Source organism: Phytophthora infestans, genomic scaffold (genome assembly GCF_000142945.1).
Source record: "Phytophthora infestans T30-4 supercont1.5 genomic scaffold, whole genome shotgun sequence".
In the NCBI taxonomy this organism is placed as follows: domain Eukaryota; phylum Oomycota; class Peronosporomycetes; order Peronosporales; family Peronosporaceae; genus Phytophthora; species Phytophthora infestans.
In genome coordinates this window covers 4,161,806-4,180,692 of record NW_003303754.1, presented here as the reverse complement: position 1 = coordinate 4,180,692, position 18,887 = coordinate 4,161,806, and the positions used below count along the sequence as shown (strand labels likewise).

Here is an 18,887-nt window from a genome sequence, read left to right as displayed (position 1 = left end):
CAGCTTAAACCCAGCAGCTTGGAAGCGTTCCAGTACTTGACGTACGCGAATCAGAAGAGTTGGGAAGTCGTCGCTAAACACCGGGCAGTCATCGAGATATACGAGACAAGCTCTCCACTTGAGATCGACGAAAACGTTCTCCATCAGGCGCTCGAAAGCTGGAACGGCGTTGCACAAGCCGAGCGGCATAACTAGCCACTCATAGAGCCCAAACTTGCTTGTGAATACCGTCTTTTCTACACTGTCTGGGTCCATGGGAACGTTCCGATTTCCAGAGGCAATGTCCATTGTAGAAATTCGAGAGGCGTTTCCTAGGACGTCCAGAATGGCATCAATCAACGGCATCGGATAACTGTCTTTTACAGTGACAGCATTCAGCTTTCGATTGTCGATACAAAATCGAATACCTCCGTCAGGCTTCCTGATCATCAAGACAGGACTAGCCCAAGGACTCGTCGACTGTAGGAATGAGGCTAAAATCCAAGTATTCCTGGATTTCCGATTTCCTGACGTCCCTTCAGCTTTTGATACACGATAAGGCGGCTGTTTGATTGGCGCATGCGCTCCCGTGTCGATGCTGAACTTGAGGAGTTCCGTCCTTCCTGGTTTCTTCGAGGTCTCCTAAAAAAATTCTCGCAGATCCCTTAGCATTTCCGCAAAAAGCCCTCTCTGCTCGGCACACATCGAAGAGTCCTCAAAGTCCACCTGAAAGTTATCCTCTCCATCGCTCTTCATGGCAAAGGCCATCTTCCTCAGACGTTCCAACTTCGGAGGTCACGCTATCATTACCAGCATTCAAAACAGCGCTGACGTTCTGAGGCGTTCCGCTTTCAGAGGGAACGCGGGTTACGAACGCCGTTTTTGGGACGATCGTCACGGCGGCGACGTAAGCTCCGGCTTGGATTTCCACTTCTTCTGTGGAGGCGTTCCACACTTCCACCAAGGCAGTTTTCTCCGTCGCCGCGCAGAGTGTCCTCGCCACTCTCAGTGAGTCGTCCGTTTCTGGAACGCCCTCCACCAACACTACAGAGTTGTCCTTCACCCTTCCTCGAACTCTTGACCTTACTAGCGCTTGCCAACCGGGCTCCAGACGCACCTTAGACGATACTGTAGCTGCATACGTCTCTTCCACCCTTGTTTCCCCCAAAGGGATGACATCTCCTGTCCCCTTTAGTGTCATCGTCTGCTCTTCCAGGTCAATCACGGCGCGGAACGCCTTCAACGAGTCCGTGCCGAGGATGGCGTTTACGAACCGATTGTCGACCACCACGAACGGAAGCGTTCTTTCAAGCGTTTCGAGTGTCACGGGCAGATCAATGCCTCCGCGTACTCGTATTGCGTGCCCTGATACGCTTTTTAAACCTCCCGTATAAGGTCTCAGTGACTCCGACGCTCGCCCCAGTCGTTTCAGCACGCGCTTGTTCATCAGGCTGGCGACGACACCTGTGTCGGCCAGCATCCCCGGTGGACAGCAGTCAATGAAGCCGTCTGATAGGACCTGCACCCCTCCCACACCACAGATGACGCGCTTGTCCGTCGAGACGACGCCTTCATCGTCGTTTGCAGCTTCCTCGCTGTCTGCATCGCAGAGCCCCTGTCTTCTTTGCTCCTTCGGCGCCCTACTTGTGTTCGCACGATATACTTCAGGGGTCGCTTCCGCTATCTTGAGCTCCTCGTTGCTGATTGGCAAACTGAACTCCACTTTTTTTGTGGATTTGCCCCGTCTGTCGCAGCGACCAGTCCCACTATTTCGGGTTTTCTCCTTCTCCTGTCCCACAACTTGTCTCGAATGGTCGGAGCCTCCGTCTTAAAATAGTTCCGAGTCCACATCATCGCGCGATTTAGGAACGCCTCCGTAGATGTTCCACCTACTCCGAGGAGGTACCCTCGCAGAACCTCCTCATCTAGAAAATCTTCGTCCTTCTTGTCGAGTAACGGGGGAACCTCTCCTGCCGCACCGGCTCGTTCCACCCGTCTGAATATTCTAGCTTGCGCTCCATCATGGCATTCCTTTCTTGTTTCAGGAGCTCGTACACTCGACACCTAATTTTGGAACGCCATCTGAGCGGAAGCGTTCCAACCTCCTCGTCGGGAGCCCTGGTGGTCGGAACGGCTGAATTGTCGAGATCAACACACACGTTCCGCTCAAAGTCACGCTCTTCGGCTTCCTCAGCTGAGCCTTGTAATTCTGTACCAGCACCCATCTCATCGGAGACCACACTAACTACAGGCGGCGGCCGTTCCGTTTTCTCACTAGCTTTTTTAAAGTCTCGATTTGCTCGCTTTGCCCCCCGTTGAAGCCTCCAGCCGCCGGTCATACCAATGCAGTCAATACTCAGGCGTTCTTAGCTCTCCTGACGAGACTATTCGTGTGCGTTCCAGCACTTCCTCTGAGATTCCTAGCATCGCACTCATTCCCAATAGAGTCGGCGCTCCCTGTTCCTCGGCGTTCCGTATTGTTCGCAGAAGAGCTCCCTGTTCATCCACGGGGTACAATCGGTCCTCAAGTTCCTTCTAGTTCTCCTCAGGTTCATCCCTAGCTCTGTGACCTTCACCGTGCTCGAGCATATCCAGCTCCTCGTCGGTGAACAAGCGGTCGTAGCATCCTGTAGAATCCTTCTCCTTAGTACTTTCGGTCTCCTGAGTGATCGTCGCAATAACCACTCCTATTACCACCGAAACTTGATTTGCCCTCGCACTGGCCACTAGGCCTTCAGGCAATTCCGAAAGGTATGTAGTTGCTCCCGGGGTCGTCCTTCCCCCTGTGAACCTTGCTTTCCTTTTCACGTTCGTCGTGGTGGCTGTCTCCCTAGCACTCCCAACATCCCGGAGGGGCTTCAGCGAGGGTCGAATGAGAACGCCACTTCTCGGGGCGCTCCCGACACGAGCGCTTTCAGATTCTCACTCTGTCCAGGCCGACGAGCGATATGCTCCAAAACGACACCCAACCACTATTGTTTCCCAGGCGTCTCGGGTTCTGACAGGACCTCTTTCACTATCCCCAGTACCTTGGCTTCGTAGCGAGATGCTTCCCTCGTAGCGTCGCTTCGTCCTTCCGAATCGGCTGAGCGGGGCGTTCCCGTTTCTGCGGGAACGCCCCCACTTCTTCTGACGCGGGCCTCTTCTTGTTCGCCGCCGCCGGCGGTACTAGGCGCGCGCTTGTCTTCTTCGTAGGTCTCGGCTTGGATTGGTGACTCGGGCAGTAGTGGAGACAAACATCCCCCACTTTCTTTTCTTGTCTCACCGCCGTGTCCCTCACCAGACCAACCGTGGGCGCTCATAGCATTCCCACTTCCTTTTTCCTCCCGCTTTGGCGTTTCAATACCAAAGGGGTGGCTCACTCCGCGTTTACGTTCCTACGATTCTTTGGCGTGAAGAAACCCTGCTTCTCCACCAAATTGTAGCGGTAATTCTCCTTATGTCGGGGTCGTGTATCTAGCAGGCCGACGTAAGAACTTAGGTTTATCACGTAAATGTAAAGTTGTTGTCATATTCTCGTGCTCTTCTCTTGTAAGAAGGAAAATCATGACTGAGCTTCTACCTAAAGCTCCAAACTGAGCGCTAAGCCCCCTACCTTCTCGTAAACCACTACCACGTGGAGGTCCAACGTAAATTCTCACCGTTGTCGACGGCCAGGCGGTACACTCTAAGCTTGGAACGCCGCCGATTGGGCCGGAGGGCACAGTTGCTTGGACTTGGCCTGCGACTTCTGCAGCAAGCAGATCTTCCGGACGCAGTGCGAGAGATTGGCGAGTCCGCCTTCCAGCTGTAAATCGTGACATTACGTTTATTTGCCTGCGTACGAGGAAGAAACTCGCCAAGTGCTTCGAAAGATAACCTCCATGAGCGTGGAAGCGAGGAGCAGCGACCTTACACAGCATGGAAAGCTAACTTCTACATCGGAAATTCCAGATTGGTTTGGCAAGTACTACGAAATACTAATTTGCACGCTTGGGTGGTCATGACCAAGCCGCTCGACGGTAAATTGCGACGCCTATTTCAATAGATCCACGTTGTGTGAGCTCAGTTATCCCTTACCGTCGTGTGATGCGGCGAACGAGGCTTCCAAGTCAAAGTGACACAGCCGGCTACTGAGCACAGCCACACTTTGAGCCAGCGCACGTACGAAAACCTTTCATTTAATCCACGGATCGGTTATCCCGACATTATCGAATTTGTGGACGAGTTACAACCTGCTGGGGCAAGAAAAAAGCTCACCATGCGATATTTAAGACGCAGCGCAAGTACGCTATCCCTATTCGCATTGCTAAGTTCATTTGGCTAAGGAAGTGCCTACGTTCACCAATATTCTATGCATAAAAAGCAAATTACATTCCGGTAAATACCAGTAAAAGCCACAATTCTGGGTTTTTTTAGATAGAATTTGCAAACGTCCAGCAGCCGCTCATTCCCGCGCCGGAATTCCCCTCCCTTCCGCACTCAGCCTGCCATCCGGGTCCGTGCACGCTGTGCCCCTCCTGATTCGTCGGCACTTGTGTCTCGCCACGGCCTCTACGCCATCATGCCGCTTTCCAGGACGACACGTTGACTCTGATTCCGTCTCAGACACGATTTCTGGTGTTCAATTGAGCTGCAGAGCACGATCCCGGCGTGGCCTAGCTTCTGGAGCGCTGGGAGAGTTACCGATAGCCTCTGATACTACTTTTAGGGACACTTGCCCTGCTTTCTCTGGCACATTCGCGTCGTGGGCTACTGTTGGGCGCTTGTGCTCGGCGTGGTAGATTGAAGACTGATTGAATTTAGTTGTAATGTAAAATGCATTCTCTCCTTCGAGAGGTTTCCTAACTGCTCATCCTGTTCACCTTCTATGCTGACGCTCACCTTCTCATGAATGACGAGATCTTCACCATCTCATCCGCGTGCGTGACTCCTCAGCATCTCTTGGTCACATGTAGATCTTCTGTGAGTTCCGACAGCTACTCTAGAAGATGGCATGGTGCATGTTAACACTACAGGAATTTATTGGTGTATTATTAAGTTTTTACTGAAGTTTGTAACTTGTGACTGAATACTAAAGATATCAAGAAGAAACCCGCCAAATATCCAAGCTAAGGACGAGCACCTCCGTTCGCGTGAGAAACCGAGACCGCATCAAACGAACAGCACTGCATGGAACTAAGCCTGTGCTGTTCGACGAGGAGCAGTTTTACTCGAAGATATTTATCTGCACTCATGGTTGGAAGTTCAATCCGCGTGGGAGCGGAAGCCGAACAAACCACACGTGTCGATCTATTGGTTGCGTGGCGCGGCTAAACACCCTGCTTAGTCGATCCGATGACGGCCGTACGATAGCAGTGTTACAAAGCACACACCCATTCACAACCACAGCGTGGGTCCCAAAGAATACCGTACGTACGCTGAGAACCGTAAGATCGACTCTGTCGGGATCAAGAGGATAGCCAAAACAATGTGGCAAGGTTCGTCATTGCAGCTATGCAGTCAAATGATCTTGCTGTACAAATGTGTCGCAAAATTGTTAAATATTGCGATACCTAATTGGAGTGGGATCTGCATTACTTAACTGCAGCACTGATTTTTAATTTGTTTTGTTACATGTATCCTCGCTCATCAGCGTCTAATGGCCTTAGCTCCATCAGAGCATGTTGCACATAATGCCCTTACGCGTACAGATGCACAAACAGATACAAAGAGGCACACACACGTACCCAAATGACACATCGATGCAAAGAGGCACAAATAGTCACATTTTTACAAATAGTCATAAGACAGCGCAATATCTTAATTAAATACGTACATGTCCGAAGACGTCGTGTATCATGAAGCTAAACAACTTGTGGGGTACCTCATGAGTATTTTGGGTCGCGTCCACCACTATTACTTCTGATAACACCATAAAAACTGTGCATTTGCTGGATTTGGAATGTGATGATCCGGGCTATCTTGTTCTCGTCCACATACACAGTTGCAGTATTTCCTTTCTGAGAGAAGAACTCACGAAAGCAGCACTTTAGTCGGATTCCACGGATGTAGCACCACGGCGACTATCCTTCAGTTTCGATACGATGTTGTGGACGCTGCACAACGTGACTTGTTTTCCTAACCCACACAGGCTCAGCCAAAGGCTCTCCCTACGTTCACCGATATTTTGCGTAGAAAGCGGGCGCAGCCTTGTCGGTTCGGTACCGGTTCGCATCAGTATTATATATTTTTTTATCTATAATTGTGTTGTAACACAAGAAGAGTGCTTTGCAAATTTCTCTTTTTCGTCCACAAAGTAAGTATCTGAATGGATTGCCCTTATACCGCACGTTCGCCTTGATATACAAAAAAAAATTCATTTGTCATTATCGATACCCGACATTATGCTGTCGAATATGTAGGAAAAGTGCTTATATCTTTCGTATGATAGCTGCTTATGGTTAACTTTGGCATTCTGAATCACTGGAAATCATGTTAAGTTCCTGTCAGGGGGCGTCGTACGCGCGAGAGATAAGTACTGCTCGAACCAGTGCACGACGCCGCAGCTGTACCTCTCTTGTTTGACGCCAGCCGTAAAACGTTGTGGTTTCCATCTTCAGTTCCGGATTCATCATTTTCATGTAAACCTGAGTGATTATGCTCTCCAACTCATCGAGAAAAGACTCTCTATGGAACGGGTCGTATTTCTAAACGATTTGGCGCTCCATGTCGAAAATGATGCCACATCAGTGAGGGAAGCTCACGTCAATGTAGGAAGGGCAACATACTATGAGATTTGCGTGAACCTTCGTGAAGACATGGTCTTTGGTGTCGAGATATTTGTTCCTTCTTTCTTCGTCCGCCATTTGCATAAATCTCGAATCCACCACAGCGACTACCGTATGCTGTCGCCACTGTTGCATCATTACCTCACTAGCAGCACGGAGGGAGGTCACGTAGACGCAATAATCATTCAGCCACTGCTCTTCTGTGTACCCTGCTAGCTCCGTAAACGTAATGCCGTGACTAAAACACCGTCAACATCCATGGAACGGATCTTGTTGACCATCTGTCGACGGCATGTGTTTCCTTGATCGCAGGCCAAGGCAACTCTCTCCACAAACTTTATAAGCTTCCTCGCTTTTGATATCTTTGTGTACACATCGTGCCAAGTTTTCATTCTCTCGATGCCGACAAGGGAGAATGTCCCTACGCTCAAAATCGAGATAGCGATTTTGTCGGAAGCAACTTTCGTATCATTGATAAGCTCCTCGCGGATCTTCGCGTTCTTGGCTGCCTCTAAACATTTCAGTACCAGCTGTTCTATCGAAGACGTTAGTATGCAAAAACTAGTTTTATTGTGAGAATAGATATGGGAGCACGAAGCGGGCGTTTGTTTCTACAGCTCGCGTAGGGTCGCCTTTCATCACGAACACGTTTGGTCGCTTGTACACAGCTCTATCAAACATACGACGAATTCTATCCAGCGCATCTCCAACCACTTCATCCGATAGATTTCGTCAAAATTTTCCAGTGTAACATCACCAACATTCACAACGGTGTCCACAAACGTCAGCGTGTCATCAATCTCTTCTTTTCTCTTGGCCTTTTTGAAGTTTTTCTTTTGTTTCGGTCAGCCTGACGGCCGACTAGCTTGATTCAATTTTATTGCGCGCTTGGCCCCACTTTTCTTATCTTCCTGTTGTCCGAGATCGTAAACGTCAGAGTCCAAATCCAGCTTTCGCTTAGTCGAATGCGTTGATGTTTTTCGACTGAGTGCTTCTTTGCAACCCCCTGTCTTTTTGCTTATCTGTCACTGCCTTGCGTACTACGTCGCTTGGTGGCGCAGAACTATTGCTTGCACCGTTAGTTATCCAGTCCTTGTTGGTGTTGGATACCGTATCCCCATCACGGACCGTGTTGGTCATCGTATCACCACCACCGTCCGTGTTGGTGGTTATATCACCACACGCACCACCACAGTTAGCGATGGTGATCGTATCATCGCTCATGCTTGTGTTGGTGGTCTTGTCGCCGATATTACCAACATCATAGATATCACGGGTACTGTAACCATCCTGATCGGTTTGCTTTGAGACTGCACATACTGCTGTCTGGATTGGTGGGTCGTCATCATCGCGGATCATTCGCTCTATTTGCTCCAAGTAATCACACCAACTAGTAAAGCTTCGCTGCCTTTGTCTGCACCCCCCCCTCCGCGATCCGCTTACAAACTGCAAAGACAGCCCGGTGCTTCTCGCTCTGGGATAAAACGCGTTTCCCTTTATCGTGTTTAACATCTTCCACGACGTAGCTGTGAGTGCCTTTTGAAGTGTCATCTTCGCCACTAGCCTCTTTGTCGTCCTCGCTGCAATCATGGACAAGTGACCACCTTGTTGGGATGGCGTCGAATGGAATAGCGGACGGATAACTAGACGCCTCACGTCTCAAGAACATAATATGCCGACACGGGAGCAGGAGAGTTTGGTTGAACATGCAACTGCATGCATTAGTCTCCAAGCTCACCTGAAATTCGAAAAGACACATAGAATTCTCAGTTTAAACATTTAAATCCAATATTCTCCAAATCAGATATGCTTACCGCGAATTGATTTAGCGATGTAGAACTTGTCAACGTGAATATCGTTGGTGATGTTTTTCCTGATTCGATTGTGTAGTCAGCTTTCTTGCTTACCGAAAAACAATACTGATCTTCCACCAGATCGCATGCATGATGCGTGGCGATCCTCGCCAAGATTTGGAGTTCCTCGTCGTAATTATTGCTGTATCTAAAACCAACGCGCCTCGCCTTCACTCGATACTTGTCCTCAGCATTCTATTGTAGAAAAAGTAGGTGGTCGATGCATTCGTCCATGGGCATGTGGCGATCGAGAATATCTTTTGCACCTCCCCAACTAGCCTCTAATCGGTTGTTCGTATTGTTGTCCAAGTGAGGTATGTTCCCACGCATGAATGCACACCACATGGTCTTGCAGCCAATTGGACTCTAGGTACTCGAAGAATTGAGGTTTGTCCTTCGATAAAGTTTTGAGAGTTTGCAAATATCGGTCGAACTTTCGAGTGATCCGCTGTTCGCACCATCAACGTGACCAAATTCTTTGCATGCGTCTTTTCAATCGACGTGAAGCCATAAACCGCCTTGCTAATCTTGCGCTTGAGGTAGTCTATCACGTGAAAATGACAAAGAATCTCCCTGGCCTCCGGTAATGCTTCAGCTAACACCTCAATCTCGCTGAAGTCCTTATCCACGACCACTATTTTGATGTCCGACCAAGCTGGATTATTCTGTCTGAATGCCCTGAAAGCCCTCTTCATGTTGAGCTTGGTCTCCCCGTTGATTAAGGCGTCCTGAGCGAACGAGCACTCCGAAACTTCATAAAACTGAACAAGCGATATCTTCAAGTACGCACATTAAGATATGAATTGGTTTATATGCAGTAAATACATGTAGATTTGTGAAGAGTTCACCAACATGTTGGTGAACATGCCACAACTCGAGTCATTAGAGCAGGTCAATAAACTCTCCGTACCTGTTAATGCTGGTACCGTGTGTGGCGTCAGCACAGAGAGCCTCAGGGAACTTCCGAGCCATGCGCCCCATGTGAGCTGTTTGGAAGGTAATGCACCTCGTCAGCTCCGTGGAAGGGTCACGAAATATGTTGACAGCGTTCCCGGGTCCTTCTCCAAAATTCTGTAATTACTGGGAGACGCGGACGTTGTCATCAGGGGAAGTGTAGACTTCGCGTCGCAATTCAGCAATCAGATTCCCCACGTCCTTTGGCTGGATCGTTAGTCCAGACACCTCTTTCAAGTAACGGAGGATTTTTTTGCTTTTAGAGCCTCCTAGAATACACACACAATTTAATTATTATCAATCTCTCCTTTTGATTGCAATTCATTTCCGGCGGATAGACCAATTGAATTATTCCCTGCCGGGTGAGTTGTTAAAGTTTTTCGCTCGTGGGGATGCTGCTGGATGTCGGTGTAAGGAAACTTGTACAGTACATGTATGAGGAGATCAGTGGAATAACGACCAGAAACGGTCATGAAAGTATAGAATGGAGCCGCTACTGGCCTTTCGGTGTCCTGTACTGTACATGTGGGATAGTTAATCATTCCACGTCTGGGGATTACTACCAAGGGGATTGTCTGTACATGTATTTAGACTTTTGTGAGGGACGAAAAGATATAGGCCTAGAAAAAAAACATGTCGTCATGCGCTCTTGTCAATGCCAGGAATAGTTTGACCGTAGCTCATCACAAGCCAGCCTAAAAACGGCCTCGAATCATCAAAGCTGTTCCTCGGCTCAAGAATTATCAATCAAGTTGATGGCAAGCTTCAATGCATATGCGCAATCCTTGCGGAATGATAAACCGGCCACAAAAGCTTATGAGGAAGGTGTGCCATTTTTCGTGCCTCAACTCTCCAAGGTCAAGACCAGCGTCATGTGCCAAGGCAAGACTGAGAAGCTTCTGTTCAAGTACGAGACTGAGAGCACCTACACGAGTCCGGTGTCTCCGAAGAAAATTCCATATCGTAAACAAGGGAACCGCAGTCTGTACACTGAAGAAAATCTGCTGAGGCGTCAAAAACTAATGGAAGACCCGGGTGTCCTCCAAACGATTGAGCGCTTCTGGGTAACATTTCCTTGCATACGACAAGGGGGCGAAGCGATCCCAATGCATGACTACGTTGACGTATTCATGAAGTTCTACAAAGCCTTGGTCACTCCTAGCGAGTTCTCCATCGGTGAGGCGCGCTATATCGTTGAAAAGGACTGGGCAAAAGACTCCATTGACGGCGAGAGCATGTCCAAGCTGCTCTTCTTCGGGTCTTTATTCGAAGTGGTACGTTTGCAAACGGAACTGTTGACCTCCAGTTTGCTACTACTATTTTATAAATGCTGCTGCTTGCAGGCCGACATCTGGACCATCGACATCGGCGCGGCAGAGTACGTCGCCTTCCTCAACAAGCTTTTCGAGCGAGTGACTATGGTCATCTACGACCACGTCAAGCTGCAGTGGATCACTATGTTTGCAGAGCTGGATAAAATCCGCTCTTTCGATGATCCGACCCCTCCAGATGAGGCTTCAAGTGACCACAATGTGGATATTGGTAGTAGTAACACAAGCACTGACGCATCTGAAGCCTCTCGACCACCGCTTATGACGACGAAGACAAGATTGTCAAATTCACTGTTGCCCTCACCCGGCCCAGAGCCTGAGACAGAGAACGATGAGCGTCTGCCACTACTTACATCAGCTCGCGGAGGACACAGCGACAGTGAGAGCAGCAGTGAAGAATGGGGATCTTCCGCTACTAGTGACGATTTCGACCACTCTTCCCGTGATCATCTCTTCGAGCAGCAAGGCCCAACAAAAACGAGGCTGGAACAGATTCTAGAAGACAAGCGACTGCGATCTGATGACGATATGCGTAGTGAGACGTCAAGGACTAGACTCCCACGCCTCCATCTACCGGAAGTTTCCTCCCAGCAGGTTTTGCTTCCCATTCCGAGTATCTACCTGAATCCTGACCTGACACACGTGCACGATGCAGAGCGTGCAGCACGTAGACGCCTTCGCGACAAGGTCCGGATGGTGCAGAGACTTCGTCGCATCACTTACTAAAAAATAGTACTTCGGAGTACGGCACTGTGTTATTCCTTCTAAATTCTCATTCTGCTCAACAATTTAAAAAAAAAAACTATAAAATTGTTCATAAGAAAAAGGTTAGCCCATCTTCTTCATCGCACGGTCCTTTCGGTTATGGTTCGCCACCTTTGCCTTGTTCTTGTCTTTCCGAGCTCGTTGACGCTGTATCTGCTGCGGCGTAAGAGCTTCGTCTGGCTTCTTCTTCTCTCCGCCTTCCTTCTTCTTGTCTTTCCGTCGATTAGATTTGTGCGTTGGGCCTGACGAATTCTGCGAGGCTGCACCGACCGAGTTCGACTTATCAGGAGAATTAGCGTCTTGTCTTCTCTCGTCTTCTGCTTCATTTCCATCTCCATCGTCAGCTGCACTCAGTGGATTTTCACGATTCCTGTTCCTCATGCCTTCCCAGAAGGCCTCCTTCTCCTCCTGGACGCGGACCCGGCGGTTCTGCTCACGAATTGCGTCCTGGTCGTCGGCGCTGCCACCATCGCGGACACTGAAGGGCACAAAGTCGTCAAACTCGTCGTTGTAGTCGTCGTCGTACTCGTCTAGCGTGGCCACACCGTCATCTCTCGGATACACTCCGACGTCACCGTACTCGTCCTCTTCCTCATACATGCCAACAAGCTGCTTCATCTTGACTGCCAGCTGCTGGTCCTTCTTGGCGATCTGAGGGTCGTACGTCTTCTCCATCGCCTTCTTCCCCACCCACACACGACTAGGATCAAGTTTCGTGGACTCTAAAGCCTTATTCGTTGCACGCACTGACTTGCCAGTGATCTGTGCTTCTAAACGGACAAACTCAGAATCTGATCGTTTCAGATTTTGCGGTGCATCGAGCAGCACAGGCGGCGGGTTCCCTTCCAGTAGGAAATTGATCACCACCTCCACCTGTAGATTCGACGTCAAGAGACAGAGCTCCACGTAGCCTTCGCCCAGATCCGGGAAAAAGTCCTTCACTTGGTTCACCATCGGAATCAGATCCACCGACTGCTTCTCTTCAAGTGCCACGTCGGTCTCAGGCGCCTCCCACTCCGTCGCATCAGCAGAAAGCGCCGTCTTGACCTTCGTCTCTGCAGCGAGGTCGTCCACCAGCAAAGCAGGAAGAATGCGACGTCGAGGCAGCTGCTCAATCACCAGATCCAGGTACGAAACGTTCTCTAGATCCAGTTTACAGCGGTCAAATCCCTCCGCCACCTTGTGTTTGTACTCGCACAAGTGCCAGAGATCACTCAGATACGAGCCATGTTCCGCCCCGTCGTCCGCACATCCATTGCTCAGAGCGTGCAGTCCAGCCAGAAGCTGCTCCCCATTAGACCCCGACTGCTCGTCCACTGCAGCGTCCACACATCTCTCCAATGCCAGCAGCAACGCGTGCCGAATCTCGGCGATCTTCGGACTCTCCTGAGTCTTCAACGTCTCGTCGAACGTCGCCAGATGCCGCTGCAGTGTCGGTACTGACGCCTCGTAGCACCGCATGAGCGCGTAGAGCATCGACTGGCTCTGCCTCGCCAGCTCCGTCTCCAGATCCTCCCCGCCCAGCAACAGCACGTGCGTAACCGCAGTTGACGCCGTCATGCCGCGAATCGACAGACTCAGTTCGAGGTAGCGACGAATCAGATCCGTCACTTGATTGCGCTTAGTTTGCTGCACTGCGGTGTGAAGTGCGATCAGTTGTCGGATGTAAAGTTGCCGCAGCATACCGATAGTTGCTGGGAACGCTGCAACATTGTCGCTAACGGCGTCTAAGAGCTCACCCACCGCTTCCGCGTTCTTGACGCCAAAGATCTGACAGAACGGAGCGAGACGCGTTAAATGCAGCAGACCGCATTCAGTTGCCAGTTGTAGCAGCTGCGGCGCGTCGGGCAGCCGCGCGAACAGCGAAAAGACGGCGCCACTGGAGGCAGATAGCGACCTGGTCTCGTTGTCGTCCTTGCAACGCGCCTGCAACGCCGTCCCGCGCGTGAAAAACTCGTCCAGAAGCGGCAAAACCTGCTCGATCCCGTCGGCATTGGAGATATAGCGCTGGAGCTCGATGTCGGAGGCTCCAACGAGCGGGGCAAGCGCCTCCGCAAGCGTCATTTGTAGAGTAATTGGCAACTGACGCAGATCAATGTTTTTCAATTTTAAAAAATCTTACCGGTACAACCGGAAAGAAGATTCTAGGAACGTCTAGCTCAATTTATACCGGTATTAAGGAGAGGCTTACAGAACTGTACTGTAATCCAGTTGATTGTAGCTTGACATACATTTCATACGTATTTGGTCATTATTTGCAAGTCTCTCCACCCACCGTATCAAACAATGAGAGCAGCTCGAAATGGCCAGGTGGCCATGCATCGGGCCTTGCGCTCGCAGCAACGCGTGCTGCAGAGCCTTTCAGCTACGCCTTCCACGTCTAGATGCGCCTCCTCGTCCGTTACCCGCTACTTCCACGCGTCTAGTGCAGCTCTGGCGGGAGGACGGCGCACCACGTCGGACGACTCGGAAGCTGCACTGGCCCAGCAGATGCTGGACTTCTTGAAGCTCGCAGAGGAGGAGGAGCTCTCTCCTACAACAGACGAACCACTATCCACAGTGCAGGCTGAACTACCAGTCAGCGGCGTGGTTATGGGCGTACAGAACGGACTTGCGCGCGTGTCGGGGCTGCGTCACGCCACCATCGGCAGCGTCGTCGACATCTCGGATGCTTCGGGGCAGTCTGTAAGCCAGGGACTTGTGCTCTTTATGGAGAAGAAGGTGGTGCACGTAGCGTTACTAAACGCCAGCAGAACTCACCCCGTGGGCAAAGGTATGGACGTAACACTGCAACGCGAGCAGCTCGAGATCCCTGGCAGCGTCGCGGCATTCGCCGGCGCAGTCGTGGACCCGTTGGGTCGAGCCGTGCAGTTTGACGAGCAGGAAGAACAGCAGAAACAGGACAACGCAGCCAGTGACCGCGTCAAGGTTACGTGGGGTGCACAGAGCGTTCCTGGACTCATGACCCGTGCGCCTCTGCGCTCTCCGTTCGAGACGGGCTTGCTGGCTGTAGACTGTCTGCACCCCATGGCCCACGGCCACCGCTTTGGAGTGTTGGGACCGAAGAACTCTGGCAAGACGCGCGTGGCGCTAGACGTCATCGCACACCAAGTAGCGAAGGCCAAAGCACGCGGAGAAGTTCCGCCACAGTTTGTCTACGTGTGTATCGGTAAGAGCACGTCGAGGATTCACCAGATTCGCGACGCGTTGAGAGTCACAGGAGCGCTGGAACACACGACGATCATCGCCGCTAGCGACCGCGACTCGCCCGTACTGCAGTACCTGGCGCCGTTCACAGGCTGTGCCGTAGCAGAGTTCTTGATGTACAACGGAAAGTCTCCGAGAAGTGTCGTGGTGTACGACGACTTGGCTACACACACGACAGTAGTTGAGGGACTCGTACAGGCGCTGCGTCTGCCGCGTGTCGCCCAGATTAGTCTCAGTGCACACGCTGTGCTTATGGAACGCTCCGCCCAATTCAAAGGAGCCACACGGAAGGAGACAGGCCCATCGCTCACGTCGCTCGTGCTTGTCGATGCCCCCGACAGTCTGCAGGTCCCGTCCGAGTTCCAGGAACGGGTGACGTCGCTCGTTGACGACTACGTTGGTCTTGAGTCGTTACTGGCACGCAGTCGCGTGTTCCCTCCTGTGAATGTCTTGGCGCCCGGTGCGTCCGTGCGTGGCCCTCCTTTCCAATCCGCCACACGCTGGACGTTCGTCAGTCGTCTACGTGCGCGAATTAACGCTGCGGCGCAGGTGAAGCAGAACGTGGAAGTAGCTCGCAAGTTGGGCTTCGAGACGGAGCCGGAAGACGCAGAGACGCTGGAGTTCTTGGAGCTGGTGCAGCAGTTCTTCACGCAGAAGCCTTTGCTGTCAACGACGATGGCAGAGCCTGAACAAACGGCCCCCACAGAGCTGGAGACGGAGCTAGGCGCTTTCTTCCTGACTATTGTGGACGTGGCGCATCTTCCTGGTAGTGAGGGTGTCGAGGACGCACCGTTGAACCTGTGGGAATTCCTGCACAACGTCGTAGCCACGTTGTCTCGTGACGAGAACTCGGATATTCTGCATCAGTTGACGACACCCTCGCGCTCGAAGGCTTGGTCGTTGGATCTCCAAGAAAATTTGGCCTTGGCGCTGTTCGAAGAGCTTGAGGCAATCAAGCAACGTCGAACGCAGGAGTACAAGGAAGAACAAGCTAAGCGCAAACAATACCTGCGCAAACTTCAGGAACGCAAAGCTGACCAGACGAAGGCTTAAGTCTGTTTTGGCTGTGACTAGAGTCCAGTCGACACCTAGAATAGCTCGGTTGGTTTTGTTGCTTTTGTTGTTGATGATCGTACTTACATGTTGAGTGTAGTAGTACTACCAGGTTTTACGAAGCTGATCTTCTTTTCCAGCTTGAAAGCGGACGCTACGATTTGGTCACCTGTGTCGTGTCCTACGTAGTACTACTGTAGTCCATGCGAAGAAGGCCAAGAGAGTTTGGATCGAAAACTACCTGTTTCAACACATTTATATAGCAAGTGCTTTTAATAAATTTAGAATCTCAAGCACGAAGTCGACGCGCGTCTTCTTGGTTTTTCTTCGGGCACTTCGGAATGCTTTTATCAAAAAGCCGCTTCAGCCAGTTCGTAAATCGATTGCAATTTTTCTTCTTGTGACGGGTGACGACGTCGTTTGTTCCGTACACGTCCCCTCCCTCACTTGCCGTGTCACCTCCTCCTGTAGTTGCTGTTGTGTCCCCTCCTGATATCCCCCCTGTAGTTATATGGCCTGCGCCACCTCCAACTCCTCCTCCACCTCCTCCTCCTCCACCGCCGCCTCGTCTCTCCTCTAAAGCCGCGCCACCATCGCTTAACTCCCGAGTACCAGTGTGAAGGCTGGGCGCCGTGCCATGAACCAAAGCCGATCTCGCCGTGGTAATCTCATTGGCGTTGATTGAGATGCCATTGCTGATAGCAGCCACAGCGACAACAGCGGCCAACACGAGACGAAACAAAGGCATTCTTCGTGTTGAGTCAACACTATCGACCAGCTCAATGATTTGGAGTCTCCAAGTCTGGAAGTCTTACCTTCAGCGGTACTGTACACAAATCGATGGCTGGGAACTTCGTGATTCACGAATCGTGAAGGTATGCTTGAGCTTTGAAATTACCAGTCAATCCTCTCAATAGTGATAGTGTCATTTTTCCATAAAAGGTGTTGTAATCAGGGGTTAATGGTACAGTAGCTACAAAAACGGTGAGGTTAATACCGCTAAAAGGTGATATTATTGTGGGTAATATCACCTTTTAAAAATTGACATGTTTTTTTTTTTAAAAACAGTATTGATACCTAATACTTACTTCAGATACATAATAGTTTTATTAAAAGTGCAGGCTTTTACTTAAGTATTAATGGTACCTCCAAATTTGGTGAAGTTAATATAGTGATAATATCACCTTGTAGACCAGTGAATTTAGAAATATTACTTAATACATCTAATATTCCAAGTCTAGGAATTACTACCGAGGAGAGTGTCTGTAGCTACGAGTCGCTTGGTTATTTGATGTCTTTTTTGCCGAGTTATATAATTTTCAGTGATGCCGGTGTCATCCACGGACAGTCGCAGGGATCTATTACATCCACGGATCTTACTGAGGGCCACGCCATTCCACGAAATGCTGTGATCCGATTGGATAAACATTTGCTAGGGCTAGAGTTTAAAGTAAGTACCATTACCTTAGCTTCTCCAACAATCGCCCGAAATTTACCATACACGTGCTCCGAATGTAATTCCTCTATGTTACTGTACTATGAAGTCCTACCGCCACAGGGGAATTTATTGACAATCCTCTCGACCGTGGTATCCTACCTTCTACACTCCAGACATAGATAGCAGCGTTTTTATAATCAATTCATCTCGAAAGAATACAAAAATTCCGAAAACCGGTATTTATACGCAGAGTCCATTAAGTATGTAAAGGAACCATTTAATAGCGATGCCTAAGCATTGGCTTTGCTAGCTTGTAGTCGTGTTCGATTGATCGACGGGCTTTCGGCTTCGTATCTGCACTAGTTGGGGGGGCGATAGTGGCCTTGGTAGAAAAAGAGATCGAAGCACACAAGCTGATATCCGACCACATTGTTCCCTCGTACTGGTACACTCTGGATCGTATTAACTCCAGTTTCTGATCATAAACTTTAATGATACCGGTAGCGCAGAACGAAACGGTAAACTTAAGAAACCTTCGAAGTAGTTTTCGAGTTTGGTATCGAAAGTGCATTCAAAAGAGCTCGTCGTGATCTTTCTATCATGTGTTTCTAATTCCGTTAGCTACATTTCCCGCCATATATCTGCTTGACATTTGTTTTCTTTAAGTTCGGCTTTTTGTTTATTGACATACTTGGTTGTGCTCCAGGCAGACTATTATTAATAATGGTGTCGCTGTGCGAGCTTACTAGTATGCAATTTGCTAATATATCAATAACTGTGACCTTGACGGAGCACCTTTCATGTTAATAGCAGAGTAAGTGAGGCACGAAACGTTTGGCATTTACTGGCCGTCATTCTGCCTTTAACCGGGCGATGGCGTTGATCAACAGTAGGGAAAGAGCTCATAATCTTAGGCGTAATTAGCGCTAACATTTAATATGGGCTGATCGCCCATTTTCAGTATGCCGTATTTAGCATTTAAAGCAAGACCTTCGCAAATACCATATATGGGGTATATTTTTTCATTTTATAAATTAGAAGTACGCGGCGCCTGCTAATATTAGCACGAAAGTTTTTATCTGGGATACAAACCCGATTAATTCGCCAAAAAAAATGTTTGCAAAATTTAAAAGCTTAGATAAACTCGTCTGTTTGCCCCCTTACGCATAATTTCACTCTGAAATATGTGCATCTCCTGAGCCTGCTTCACAGCTGCAGAATCTGCTGGCCTCCTCAAAGTACCATCGTTTGCCGTTGGATCTACACGTGGCTATGAAAACCTCTACTACTTATGTGTTTTGTTTTGGATTAAGCCAAAATTGAACGATGATCTTGCAGTGTTCGCGAAACCTCTCAGTGTCTATTTGCTGTTTCCGCGACTCAAATTATGATTTTTTGTCACTGCTCGCGCAAAAATCGGGAGTGTTAGTGCTTGTTGCAATTTGAGCTTACTCGTTGCTTACGCATTCTATTGGCTAATTCAAGTAAATGACGCACTTTTAACTTGGTTGTGTCTGCCATCTCGCAATTATCTATTACTACAGTAATCAAACAGATT

General features: G+C 49.7%; 5 protein-coding genes across 5 annotated transcripts; 2 read left to right on the top strand and 3 right to left on the bottom strand.

Moving 5' to 3' along the window:
- Window positions 1-6,446: 6,446 nt before the first annotated feature.
- Window positions 6,447-8,087, bottom strand: PITG_04456 (uncharacterized protein; the record flags this gene model as incomplete). Its single annotated transcript, XM_002906025.1, has 3 exons — window positions 6,447-6,647; window positions 7,154-7,239; window positions 7,916-8,087. The coding sequence occupies 3 exons, from the start codon at window positions 8,085-8,087 to the stop codon at window positions 6,447-6,449; spliced, it is 459 nt and encodes a 152-aa protein (XP_002906071.1).
- A 2,203-nt stretch (window positions 8,088-10,290) lies between these two features.
- PITG_04454 (sporangia induced hypothetical protein) lies at window positions 10,291-11,609 on the top strand (the record flags this gene model as incomplete). Its single annotated transcript, XM_002906024.1, has 3 exons — window positions 10,291-10,809; window positions 10,879-11,083; window positions 11,192-11,609. The coding sequence occupies 3 exons, from the start codon at window positions 10,291-10,293 to the stop codon at window positions 11,590-11,592; spliced, it is 1,125 nt and encodes a 374-aa protein (XP_002906070.1).
- Window positions 11,610-11,694: 85 nt separating this feature from the next.
- PITG_04453 (uncharacterized protein) lies at window positions 11,695-13,107 on the bottom strand (the record flags this gene model as incomplete). Its single annotated transcript, XM_002906023.1, has 3 exons — window positions 11,695-11,822; window positions 11,982-12,603; window positions 12,679-13,107. The coding sequence occupies 3 exons, from the start codon at window positions 13,105-13,107 to the stop codon at window positions 11,695-11,697; spliced, it is 1,179 nt and encodes a 392-aa protein (XP_002906069.1).
- An 840-nt stretch (window positions 13,108-13,947) lies between these two features.
- On the top strand, window positions 13,948-15,891 carry PITG_04452 (H - or Na -translocating F-type, V-type and A-type ATPase (F-ATPase) Superfamily; the record flags this gene model as incomplete). Its single annotated transcript, XM_002906022.1, has 1 exon — window positions 13,948-15,891. One exon carries the CDS (start codon window positions 13,948-13,950, stop codon window positions 15,889-15,891), a length of 1,944 nt encoding a protein of 647 aa, XP_002906068.1.
- Window positions 15,892-16,180: 289 nt separating this feature from the next.
- PITG_22742 (uncharacterized protein) lies at window positions 16,181-16,639 on the bottom strand (the record flags this gene model as incomplete). The annotated part of the gene is made up of 1 exon (XM_002906021.1): window positions 16,181-16,639. One exon carries the CDS (start codon window positions 16,637-16,639, stop codon window positions 16,181-16,183), a length of 459 nt encoding a protein of 152 aa, XP_002906067.1.
- Window positions 16,640-18,887: the final 2,248 nt, after the last annotated feature.